Source organism: Scyliorhinus torazame, chromosome 13 (assembly GCF_047496885.1).
Source record: "Scyliorhinus torazame isolate Kashiwa2021f chromosome 13, sScyTor2.1, whole genome shotgun sequence".
NCBI lineage: Eukaryota > Metazoa > Chordata > Chondrichthyes > Carcharhiniformes > Scyliorhinidae > Scyliorhinus > Scyliorhinus torazame.
The window spans coordinates 113,928,411-113,941,571 of NC_092719.1; the positions used below are offsets into that span (position 1 = coordinate 113,928,411).

General features: G+C 51.7%; 1 protein-coding gene across 1 annotated transcript in view; it reads right to left on the reverse strand.

Annotated features, from left to right (window-relative positions):
- Positions 1 to 13,161, reverse strand: part of dnah1 (dynein, axonemal, heavy chain 1) — a 1,119,271-nt gene that overhangs the window by 1,002,688 nt on the left and 103,422 nt on the right. Inside the window, exon 5 of the mRNA XM_072472076.1 lies at positions 9,492 to 9,648. Within this exon, the coding sequence (XP_072328177.1) occupies positions 9,492 to 9,648 (157 nt within the window). The remainder of the gene's footprint in view (positions 1 to 9,491; positions 9,649 to 13,161) is intronic.

Genomic DNA, 13,161 nt, shown 5'->3' on the forward strand with positions numbered 1-13,161 from the left:
CACCAAAGGCCTTTTCCGCCAGCTGGCGGGGCGGAAATTCGTCCGGCGCGAGCCTCGCCCCTTAAGGTTGGGGCACGGCCCCCCCAAGATGCGGAGCATTCCGCACCTTTGGGACGGCGCGCTGCCCGACTGATTTGCGCCGTTTTGGGCGCCAGTCGGCGGACATCGCGCCGATACCGGAGAAGTTCGCCCCATGTATATTTATTCCACAATGCCATCACAAAATCCCATGAAATGTGAATAACATTGGGTTAACAGTAGTCACTTTTGGCTCAACCAGCAAGGTTTGGCAGTGGTGTGATCCGTATTGGAGTCTGCACGTCCTCCCAGTGGCTGCGTGGGTTTCCTCTGGGTGCTCCAGTTTCCTACCACAAGTCGAGAAAGACGTGCTTGTTAGGTGAATGGGACATACTGAATTCTCCCTCTGTGTACCCGAACAAGCATCGGAGTGTGGCGACTAGGGGATTTTCACAGTAACTTCATTGCAGTGTTAATGTAAGCCTACTTTTGACACTAACAAAGATTATCATTAAGATTATCATGCTGTACAGCAACAATAATGCAAATTACTTTAATCTTCATGTGGACTCGACCAGTCAAAATTGGCAAGGTGGTCTGAGAGATGAGTTCGTAGAATGTGTTATGACCCCCTTGGGGGCCATGGACTATGTTCAATCAGATTCCCCACATTTATGAACTACCCCGGTAATTGGGGGCAGGGTTTTCCCTTAACAAGGGGGAACCTTGACTTTCGGTGGCGGCCATGGAGTGAGTGGTTACACATTTGGTGACTCCTACTTGACGCAGAATTGTTTGCTCCTTGTTACCCGTTCACGTGGGTATTTGCTGCCACAAAGTACAGGAACAGACAGAGCTGAGGATACTCCTTCGGGTGGGCATATTTCACCCCTATCAAATAAGGACTGCAACTGAAAAGGGGCAACAGTCAGACCAGGATCTTTTGTGAAGTGCCACAGAAGGAACAATGGCAGAGAGCTCATGGTGTTGTTGTCCGCTCAGTGTCCACGGAACAGTTGATGGAGTTTTTGATGGCCAAGTTCCGGCAGCAAAGGCAGGAGGCCTCAGAAGACCTGGTGGCAGACCCGATTTGGGCAGCCATTGAGAGAGTGGAGCAGAGGTTGGAGGCACATAGTGCATTTCTCCAAAAAGTGAAAGAGTTGGTGGCAGACCATGAGGCAGAGATTATGCTGGTGGCGGAGGGCCAAAGGAAACTGAGGGTCGATTTGGAGAATTGGTTGTGGAAACAGAATCTCCAGATTGTGCGGTTGCCCAAAGGCATTGATGGAACGCAGGCCACCCAAGTATGTAGCGAGAATGTTTGGGAAGCTGGTGGGAGAGGGGGTCTTCGACCGACCACAACCCTGTCCTCCTCCGCCAAGGTGGATTGAGCGCACAGGTCGCTGAGGAGGAGGCCGATGGTGGGGGAGCAGCTGAGTGCGATGGTGATACGATTGCACAGATATATGGACAAGGAGAAGATTCTCTGATGGGCAAAGGAGACAAGGAAGTGCACTTGAGAAGGGAATGTGATTCGGGTCCACCAGGATCTGGGTGCAGAGCTGGCTAAGTACCGGGCTGGGTTCAATAGGGGCAAAGCAGTCCTGTTCAAGAAAGGAATGAAGTTTGGGGTGCTGTACACAGCCCAATTGTGGGTCGCACTTCAGGGCCAGAAGTTCTACATGAACACGCCAGAGGAAGCAATCAGGTTTTTGTGAGACCATGGAAGTGGGAGCTTGTGAGAACTTTGGATTATGAGATACCAGTGGGGGGAATGTTACCGCTTTTCGGTCAGGTTGAATGTTATATCATGTTTTATATCATGTGAGTTATTGGGGTTGTGGGTATCAATGTCAATCTGGAGGACAAGAGATTAGGGGGGGTTTGGGGGAAGGCAGCTGCCTCAAGTGGGGCCACCATGCTAGCGGATAGGCTAGTTAATTTGAGTGAAGTGGGGATAGATCTATTTTTGGGGCGGTTCTTTCTCTTTTTCTCTGTTAGGGAGGAGGGGCTAGGATGGGTGGGGGGAGGGGTGGGTTGCTGATGTGGACGCAGTTGGTGTGGCATAGTTGCTTCAGAGAGTATTTTGATACGGAGCTGAACCAGTCGTGCCCCAGATTTATGGGGGTGTCGACAATGGCGAAGGAGTTTTGGGAGTTAAGGAGCGAATTGGGGTGGGGGGGGGGGGGGGCGGAGGGAGGGGAGAGAGAGAGAGAGAGAGAGACGGACACGTGGAGGTTTGAGAAGCCGAGGGCGAATTCATTTTTGTTCTTTTCGCATGTCCACAGGGGGTACTCCGGGATTGATTTTTTTTGTCCTTGATAAGGCACTATTGGCGGGGGTGGCTGGTACCGAATGGCGTCTGACCACACGCCACACTGGGTCAACTTGGGGGTGGAGGGGACGAACTCCCAGAGGCCATAGTGGAGGTTGGATGTGGGATTATTGGCCGATAAGGAGGTCTGAGAGATGTATCCGGAACTATGTGGAGCGTAATAAGACGGAGGACATCTCTGCGGCTCGGGTTGTGAGAGGCATTGAAGGCAGTGGTTAGAGGGAAGTTTATTTTGATTAGGGGGTGTAAGGAGAGCACGGAATGGGCAGAGAGGCTGAGGCTGGTGGAGGCCATTCTGGCAGTGGACCTCAGCGGTGCCCGAGGTGGCGCTGCTGAAGGAAAGTCAGAAGCTCCAAATGGAGCTTAGGCCAATGTCGACGAGGGAGACAGTGGGACAGATGCGCAGGACCAAGAGGCAATGCACGAGTATGGGGAGAAGGCAAGTTAGATGCTCGCATAGCAGCTGAGGAGGCAGGCAGTGAGGGAGATTGGGCAGGTGAGGACGGGGCAGTTGCTAATGGAGCTGGGGGAGGTAAATGGGGGTGTTTGAGACATTTTATCAGATATTGTACAGTTCAGAGCCTCTGGAAGGGATGAGGCGGTTTCTGGATGGGCTGGAGTTTCTGAGAGTGGATGAAGCGAGGGTACAGGGACTAGGGGCCCAAATGAACTGGGGGAGTGATGGATTGTGTGGGGGGCAATGCAGTCGAGGAAGACCCTAGGTCCGGCCGGGTTCCCAAAGGAGTTTTATAAGAGGTTTGGGTCGGAGCTGGGGCCCCTGTTAGTGGAGATGTTCAATGAGTTGGTGGGGAGGGGCAAGCTACCCCCTACGCTGTGTCAGGCGTCTATCTTGCACATTTTAGAGAAAGACAAAGACCCAGAGCAGTGTGGGTCGTACCACCTGATATTGTTAAATGTGGATGCAAAGTTATTGGCAAAGGTTCTGACGGTGCGGATAGAGAATTGTGTGCCAGGAGTGATAGGAGAGGACCAGACAAGGATCATGAAGGGGCAGCAGCTATTGGCCAATGTTCGGAGGCTATTGAATGTGATAATGATGTTCTCGAAAGGCCGAGGTGGATAGATGGTTGTGCCTACGGATGCGGAGAACGCGTTTGACCGTGTGGAGTGGCCGTACTTATTCGAGGGACTGGGTGGTTCGGGTTTGGACAGGGGTTTGTCGACCGGGTGAAATTATTAGATAGTGCTCCCAAGGCAAGTGTGCGATATATAGTGTCAATTCAGATATTTTGGGTTGCACCGGGGGATGAGGCAGGGGTGCCCACTCTGCCCTAGCAATCAAACCATTGGCAATGGCACTTAGGACTTTGAGGGGTGGGAGGTCAATGATGGGGGAGGGGGGGGGGGGGGGGGGGGGTTGTGGAAGCTGAATGGCACTTAGTACTTCGAGGGGTGGCAGGTCATTGATGGAGGGGGGTGTGGTTGTGGAGCGCTGTGTCTCTTTATACGCTGATGACCTCTTGCTATATATTACAAACCCGATTGAAAGTTTAGATAGGATTATGGGGATCTTGGGAGCTCTACCCCACCTCGACCCATTTGTTTTCATCCCATTTCATTTTAACTGTTTTTTTACCATTTCTTTCTCTCTTGGCTTTCTTTATATATATTCACCCAATCCCCCATCTTATCCACCTTTCGTTACCCTTTTTCCCCTTTGCTTCACCCTTTCCCTCCCCCACATCTACATCTGTCACAGTGTACCCTCTGACGTTAGTTTCTCTGCAGTTTGGCCTTTCACACCTTTTGTTCTCTCTGGGGACTGCCATTAGCACTCTTTCCCCTTGCTTTCTGTGGCTATTAGCACCCTGGTTCCCTGGGTTTCTGTGGCTATTCAATACTCTTTCATTCTCACTCCACAGTATAAATATTTCCCACTTACTCTGTCTTTAGCTTTGACAAAGGGTTATCTGGACTCGAAACATTAGCTCTTTTCTCTCCCTACAGATGCAGCCAGACCTGCTGAGATTTTTCAGCATTTTCTTTTTGGTTTCAGATTCCAGCATCCGCAGTAATTTGCTTTTATTAAGATGGAAGGCAAATCCCTGTGGGTGCCGATTTGTGTCAACCACAGGTTTGTTTCGGCGGTGCTGGATGCAAGGTTTTGGGGTTTGGCATAGAGTATTTTCAGGACCTGTTTGTGGGGGGTAGTTTATGGAATTGGAGGTGTTTAAGGAGGTGTACTTGCTGCCGAACACGAATGGGTTCTGCTACCTGTAGGTGAGGGACTTCTTGAGGAAGGCGTTGGGAGCGGGGAGCGTTTGAAGTGGGGAACATAGTGACAGACTCCGGGGGGGAGGTTTGTTATGGTAAGTGGGAAATTGGAGGGGATGCCGGCCGTGTTGGTGAATGTTTACGCCCCGAACTGGGACGATGTAGAGTTTATGAGGCGGGTGCTCGGGACGATCCCGGACCTGGACTGGCACCGGCTGATAATGGTGGGGGACTTTAACACAATTCTTGAGCCGAAATTGGATCGGTCGAGTCCGAGGTCGGGGAGGGTATCAGCGGTGTCGAGGGAATTGAAAGGATTTATGGAGCGTATGGGAGGAGTGGACCCGTGGAGCATTGGTAGGCTGTGGGCGAAGGAATTTCCGTTCTTCTGCCATGTACATAGGGTGTACTCCCGGATCGACTATTTTGTGATGGACAGGACATTGTTGGCTGGGGTGGTCGGTTCGGAGTACTCGGTGATTGACCAGGCGCTGCATTGGGTGGATTTGCAGGTGAATCGGGGAGTGTGGAAGTGGTGGTCGCAATGGATGCAGAGAAGGCCTTCAACCGGATAGAGTGGGATTATTTGTGGGAGGTGTTTGGGTTTAGGCAGGAGTTTGTGGATTGGGTCCTGCTGTTATATCGGATGCCAACAGTGAGTGTGCGAACGAATTGGGTGAGCTCTGAGTATTTCAGGTTGCACCGTGGGATGAGGCAGTGTGCCCGCTCTCCCCATTGCTTTTTGCCTTGGCGATAGAGCCATTGGCAATGGCACCAAGGTGGCGGCAGGCAGGGTGATGTGACGAGGGCCGGGACACCTGGTGGGCCCAAGAAAGTGCTGTGCCCTGCCAACCTCCCAGGCGTTACCGCCCCCGAGAAACCAAGCATATTATGTGGAGGACCAGGAAGTCACATACCAGCAATTGCATTGTGTTACAGACCCCAGGTTCGCGCCAACCCCCCTCATGCCCCCCCACCCCCATGCCCCACTGCACTGAGGACTTAAACCCAGGAAACGGGCACACAGAGAACTGACACCCAGGACACTGACTCACAGAGGACTGACTCACAGAGCATGCCAACCCAGAGGACCGACACACAGAGGACGGCAACCCAGAGGACTTGACAGACTGGACAGTGAAACGCAGACGGAGGCGAATCAGGGCCGATCGGGCCAGGAGTCGACGCAGGACACCCCGGACTTTGGCTCGGACGCCGACTTTGACTTCTCGACACTGCTATCTCCTACACCCTTCACCATCGCAGAGACTATCACCTCGGTTGGGCATTTTAATGATGGGGCTTCTGGGACACTGACTGGTGTACACTACACAGCCGTACCGGTACAGCAGGTGGAGGTAGGAGCAGCCGAGGGGACGGACAGTCAGAGGTCAGCCCAGCCCCAGCAACCAGCTGCCGCCCAGACGGTTCCTGGTCTTACCAGACCCACCCATACACCCGATGAAGTTAGTCACCCAGGGACTAGACAATGGGATAATGGCCGGCTTCCAGCAGCTGCAGACGCAGGTGGAGGAGTCCATCCGCGTCCAGGAGCAGGGAGTGGTGCCAGTCATGGCTGCCACCCAGGCCGACACCGCACAGGTTGCGTCCGCGGTGGAGGCAATGGGGGCAACGGTATCAGCCATAGGTCAGGTTATGCAAGGCGTGGGGCTTCATGTGCATGTGTCATCCATGGCCCAGGACAGGGCTGCCCTCTCACAGGCAGCCATGTGCCAGAGCCAGCTGGACATTGCAGCCGTGTTCCGCAGTCTGTCCGAGTCTCAGCAGGTCATCGCTGAGAGCATCGGCAGCATTGCCCAGGTGATGGCTCAGTCTCAGCAGACCATCGCTGAGAGCATCGGCAGCATAGCCCAGATGATGGCCCAGTCTCAGCAGGCCATCGCTGAGAGTATCGGCGGCCTTGCCCAGATGCTGGCTGGCGTCGCACAAGCCCAGAGGGAGGTGGCGCAGTCCCAGACAGGGATGGCCCACTCCCTGAGTGCCATCGCTGCTAACGTTCAGATCCTGGTCGATACCACAGTGGGCCTCCAGGATTGGCAGTGCCAGGTGTCGGTGGTGCTTCGGGGCTTGTCTCCGCTCGCACCCCTGTCTCATAGAGAGGCCCGGGGGCCACCGGGGACCCCGAGGGAGGAGGAGGGGCTGCGGCCTGTGCCGGTGACTCCTGCAGGGGAGATCCCGGAACACTGCAGCACCTCGGACTCCCCCCGTTCCGTCCCTGGTGCATCTGGTGGGCAGCGGGCAGAACAGGGTGTCACCACGCCATCCAGGACGCCCGAGGAGCAGCCTGGCCATTCCAAGCTGGGCCGCCCCAAGAAACGAGCGCCGACGGGGAGCCAGGTCGCAGGGCAGGAGTCTCAGCAATCCGCCTCCACTCCTGCTGTACCGTCTGGGGAAGCACAGAGATGTAATGGTAGCGCCGGTAAGGCCAGGAAGTTAGGAACCGAGTAAGTTGGCACGGGTGCAGGGCATAGTTTAGTTATAGGGGCTAGGGCCCATGTATATAACCTTTCTAATTAGACTCACTGTTACACCAATGCAAGCTGCCTCCATGCTATGTCCGATGCCGGCGGGGTCGGGTAGGGGACTGAGTGCCACTGTGGTCAAGGGGTGAACGAACTTGAGCCCCGGTGGGTGTAATGTGGTCCCCACCCCCCCCCACCGGACATCCACGCCACCCCGCCCCCAGCGATTCGACAGGGCAATGTGATTGAGTGTCCAGCACGCAGACAGGGACCACCCAGGTAGAGGGCGTAAATGTGGCCATGAGTCAGACATTGTCTAACGATTTGGAGCTCACAGCCCATCGCAGACCGGGTTGTCATCATCCTCAATGCATCGAGCACACCCGCTTCCACAAGCAACCGTGTGAGCCCAGCCCGTTGTGCCGCAGGTGGATGTGTAATGGAGGGGTGTGGTGCATGAGGTTGTGTGGGTGCTAAGGATGGTGGGTGGTGTTGGTGGTGCATCTCATGGGTGTTGTGAAAGGTGGGGGTGTGGGGTGGTGAGGTGGTGCAATACAGTGGGATCAGTGCCCCTCCTCAGTGAGCCCCTACCACCTAGTTGGTGAAACGTGCGGCGATCAACGCCTTCCATGCTCGCTGGCCAAGCCGCTGGCGTCGTGCAGCCTCCCGTCCATATCCAGCCCCTATATCCCGTCGATTTCCCCCCCCGCCCATCCTCCTCATCTGGAGAGCCGTGCCCTTCCCCGGGCTCCCCCTCGCCTCCTCTTCTTCCAGCACATCGCCCCTCTGCTGCGCTGTATTGTGCAGGACGCAACAGACCACAACAATGCAGCTGAACCGCTCTGACGGGTACTGGAGGGGCCTCCAGAGTGGTCCAGGCACCTGAAGTGCATCTTCAGCAGCCCAAAGCACCTCTGGTGGTCACAGATCACCTGAATGTTCATGGAGACGGTCCCCTTCCTGTTCATGAACATGTTCTCCGCTGGTGGCCTCATGGCGACGTACACCTCATCGATCGCCCCCTGGACCATGGGTACATAGCTGCGAATCCCGCTGCCCAGGCATTCTGGTGGGCTCGGTCCACAGGGAACTGGTTGTAGCGGGCCGCGACATCGTACAGGGCGTCAGTCACTGCACAGATGCACCTATGCACCGATGCCTGGGAGATGTTGGACAGGTCCCCACTCGGCGACTGGAACGACCCCGTTGCGTAGAAGTTCACGCCCACCATAACCTTGATGGCCACCGGGATAGCATGTCCTCCCCCCTGTTCCACGCCGTGCCAGGTGGCAGATATGGGCGACGGTCTCCCGGCTCATCCGGAGTCTCCTCCTGTATGCCCTGTCCGGCAGGTCCTCGAAGGACATGCGGTGCCGGTAGACATGAGGCCTCATCGGGTGCCTCCAGCACCATGGCATCTCTTCCTCCACCTCTTCCTTCTTCTCCTCCTCCTCCTCCTCCTCCCCCCCAATCCACATCGGTACCCTCATCCTGTGCCTCGCCCCCATCGTTGTCTCCTTCTCCTCCTGCGCCTGTCGGGCGGGCAGCCCTGCAGCCTGAGCGGGTGCCACCTTGCCCTCTGCAGCCTGTCCCTCTGCTGCAGCCGCCACTGCCACCGCCTCTTTGAGCCACCTTCGCCGACACTGCCACAGGGCTGCATGCCGTATGACGGCCGTGGCTTAGGCACCGCCCTGCCATGGCGGGCCGTTCCCGGCTGGCAGGGCTGTCCTCCCGCCACCCCATGAACCTGGAGACCCTCCCCGTCACCCCCTCTCCCCCCCCAGCCACGGCCGTGCCCATCCCGCCACATGTAGGTCCCCCCATGCCGACCCCCTCACCTTCTGCCTCCGGATCATGAGCCAGCACGAATTGCTCACGATTTTTAAAAGCAGGTTGGAACGGCGCCGGCATGACCTGGGATCATGCGGTAGGGACTTTGTCCCATCTGGGCCCCAGAGTATCGCTAAACAGACTCCCTCCAGTGATTCTCCGGGCTGCGCAACGCCGATCACGACCGGGCCATTTTGGCAATTGGGAGAATCGCAAAACGGCGTCGTGCAAAAAAACGGCGCTGAACGGAGATTCTCCCAACCGGCGCGGGCTGATAAAATCCCGCCCGGGATATTCTCAGTGATGCTAGTTGAGCGTAAAATAAAAAGCTGTTCAGTTTCTTTCCTTTTATGCATTTCGTAATAAAGTATCAGTTTTACCCAATTTTAGAAATTACCATCACTGATACTATTGTATGCACATTTAACACATTCATAAAATATTCCTCTGATTGCTATTTTCAGAGAAGTGTTAACCAGATGGACTTATGCCTTTATTAAATTAGTGATGACAGTATTGCATTCTAAATGGGTTAACCATTCATCTATTAATATCACTCATATCTAACTTTCAAAAGAACTGGACAGCACCTCTAAAGGAAGGTACACTGTGAAATGTGGTGCATTCTTCCCAGTCTTGGCACGATTCCTTTCTGGTCCAGAGTGACGTGGCATCAACTTGTCTGAATTAATTCCTTCCAGTTTAAGCAGCTGTTTAAGATTCTGATTCTGGTACTGTCGCCTTCGTCTGCAGAAACCAGGAATTATACAACATTAAATACTTTTACCAAATATGATCGAATCATAAAATGATAAACAACTTCTATGCCTAAAAATTATGGGGACAATTCATGGATAAATACTTTCCAAAGTCAGATATTCAAATACAGAATCAGCCATTTTGAAGAGACCAGCCCTGATACCTTATTCCCTAGTATCAATCTAACTTTTGGAAACCATTACCAAGTAAGTTAAACATGTAGCCTCTGATATTGTGTTATAAAACTGATTGATTTAGAGACCAGTTTAGGAAAATTAGGTGTGGACTGAGCAGAAAGCCTGCCCTGGACCTCTGACACCGTGTTCAAAATTTAAAAATAAAGAATAATGCATGAAACATCCTCCAGTTCTCACCCCAACACTCACTGCACCCACACTCCCCATGATCCATCCATAACCAACCCATGCCATCTCAGGTCTGATTGCCACCCCACACCCTGTCATACCATCCATGCCAACCTATGCTCCTGCACCAATCTCCCAAGGCCACTCATGCTCTCCATGCCAACCTATGCCCCGTATACATCCCCGCGACTCTTTAGTGGCCCGATGCCAATGTATTGCCAACACGTGCTCCCCCACCCACCACCTTTTGCCCGAACACCAACCAGTGTCCACAACGGGCAGGCCTCAGGAACCATGCAGACAGAGATCAGATAAAATAAAGTTTTAAATGTCTAATGCAGACTATATTTCTTGAAAAACAAACTCTCCTTCCTAAAAAAAACTATCACTACATTTACATTTACTTCAACTACATAAACATAACATAAGAACATAAGAACTAGGAGCAGGAGTAGGCCAGCTGGCCCCTCGAGCCTGCTCCACCATTCAATGAGATCATGGCTGATCTTTTGTGGACTCAGCTCCACTTTCCGGCCCAAACACCATAACCCTTAATCCCTTTATTCTTCAAAAAACTATCTATCTTTATCTTAAAAACATTTAATGAAGGAGCCTCTACTGCTACACTGGGCAAGGAATTCCATAGATTCACAACCCTTTGGGTGAAGAAGTTTCTCCTAAACTCAGTCCTAAATCTACTTCCCCTTATTTTGAAGCTATGCCCCCTAGTTCTGCTTTCACCCGCCAGTGGAAACAACCTGCCCGCATCTATCCTGTCTATTCCCTTCATAATCTTATATGTTTCTATAAGATCCCCCCTCATCCTTCTAAATTCCAACGAGTACAGTCCCAGTCTACTCAACCTCTCCTCGTAATCCAACCCCTTCAGCTCTGGGATTAACCTAGTGAATCTCCTCTGCACACCCTCCAGTGCCAGTACGTCCTTTCTCAAGTAAGGAGACCAAAACTGAACACAATACTCCAGGTGTGGCCTCACTAACACCTTATACAATTGCAACAGAACCTCCCTAGTCTTAAACTCCATCCCTCTAGCAATGAAGGACAAAATTCCATTTGCCTTCTTAATCACCTGTTGCACCTGTAAACCAACTTTTTGCGACTCATGCACTAGCACACCCAGGTCTCTCTGCACAGCAGCATGTTTTAATATTTTATCATTTAAATAATAATCCCTTTTGCTGTTATTCCTACCAAAATGGATAACCTCACATTTGTCAACATTGTATTCCATCTGCCAGACCCTAGCCCATTCACTTAGCCTATCCAAATCCCTCTGCAGACTTCCAGTATCCTCTGCACGTTTTGCTTTACCACTTATCTTAGTGTCGTCTGCAAACTTGGACACATTGCCCTTGGTCCCCAACTCCAAATCATCTATGTAAATTGTGAACAGTTGTGGGCCCAACACTGATCCATGAGGGACACCGCTAGCTACTGATTGCCAACCAGAGAAACACCCATTAATCCCCACTCTTTGCTTTCTATTAATTAACCAATCCTCTATCCATGCTACTACTTTCCCCTTAATGCCATGCATCTTATGCAGCAACCTTTTGTGTGGCACCTTGTCAAAGGCTTTCTGGAAATCCAGATATACCACATCCATTGGCTCCCCGTTATCTACCGCACTGTTAATGTCCTCAAAAAATTCCACTAAATTAGTTAGGCATGACCTGCCCTTTATGGACCCATGCTGCGTCTGCCCAATGGGACAATTTCCATCCAGATGCCTCGCTATTTCTTCCTTGATGATAGATTCCAGCATCTTCCCTACTACCGAAGTTAAGCTCACATGAATCCTTATAACCACAAATATTTCATTCAAGTGCACAATCCCTTACAAGAACAGGTATTAGGGTTCATTGGCCCAAACCTTTGTCCCCGAGTCACGTTCTAGATTTCATGGCTCGGCAAATCCGACCTTTAAAAATGTCTGCCCGCAGGTCGGATTTTCAGTTGGGGTACTGGGGGCGGGCTGAAGTAAGAATTTGGGCGGAAGACCCTGGAACAATGTGGAGGTTGCTGGTGTGGAGGCAGGTTGGACAGAAGGCCTGCTTCTGTGCTTCGGTACCGGCTTGAAATGGATAAAAAATGAACGTAAAACAAAAGACATCCCTCTAGTCCTCACACTTTCCCTACCACACACTTCCTATTCACTATCCATGCTAACCAATGCCAATCCATACCTCATACCCACCCCATGCCCCTTCACATCCCCTATGTCATCACGTACCCCCCACCCATCCCATTGCCCCATACCATTTTTGTGCCATCTTGTTCCTTCCCATGACCCCATGAACCACCCTTTGTCCTTACCTTCTCCATGCCAACTTACCGAGCATCTTTGGATAGTTCATTGATAGCTTTTGAAACTTCCTGAATATTGTTGACAGTTTTGATACTTCATGGACAGCTGGACAGTTCCTTGACTAATAGGCAATTCTTTGACAGCTGCACAGCTATTTAACAGCTCCTTGGCAACTGGACAACTCTTTAATAACAGTTCTTTGAAAAGTTAACAGTTCTTTGACAACTTTATATTTCCAATGTGTTTGTGCAAAAGCAGCCATAATCATGCTCACTTTTAGCAATTTCAAAGGGTGCCTTATATCTTCGAAAGAGTGCCTTACCTATCGCAAAGGTGTCACAGCCTATCAAAAGCGGTACCTTATCTCTCCAAAGAGGTAGCCTAGCTATCCAAACTAATCTACTTCTTAAGTAGACATATCAAAAGTAACTGTCAAAAGTGTCGAGAGCAACTGTCAAAAGCACATGTCAAAGGAAACTGTCACGGCATTCAAAAGTCCAGTCCTTTAACTTTTTGAGAAAAATATCTGGTGTGTTGAAAAATATCATTGCTTGCTATTTTTCTCTGGTTGACATAAGCCTGAAGGTTTCATTGCTAGAATACTGCTGTGTGACTGATTTCACAGCCATCCTAATCTTAAGCTTCTTGCCATTTCACAGTTTGATTGACAGCTGAAAATGGTTACTCTTTGAAATGAGACCATAGCCCAGATTTTGTCCATTAAATTGTGGTGGAAATTCTGGAAATATCTGAAATTTCGAAGAACCATCCTTGGACTTGGCATTTCCCATCTTTGCAGGTCCAGGA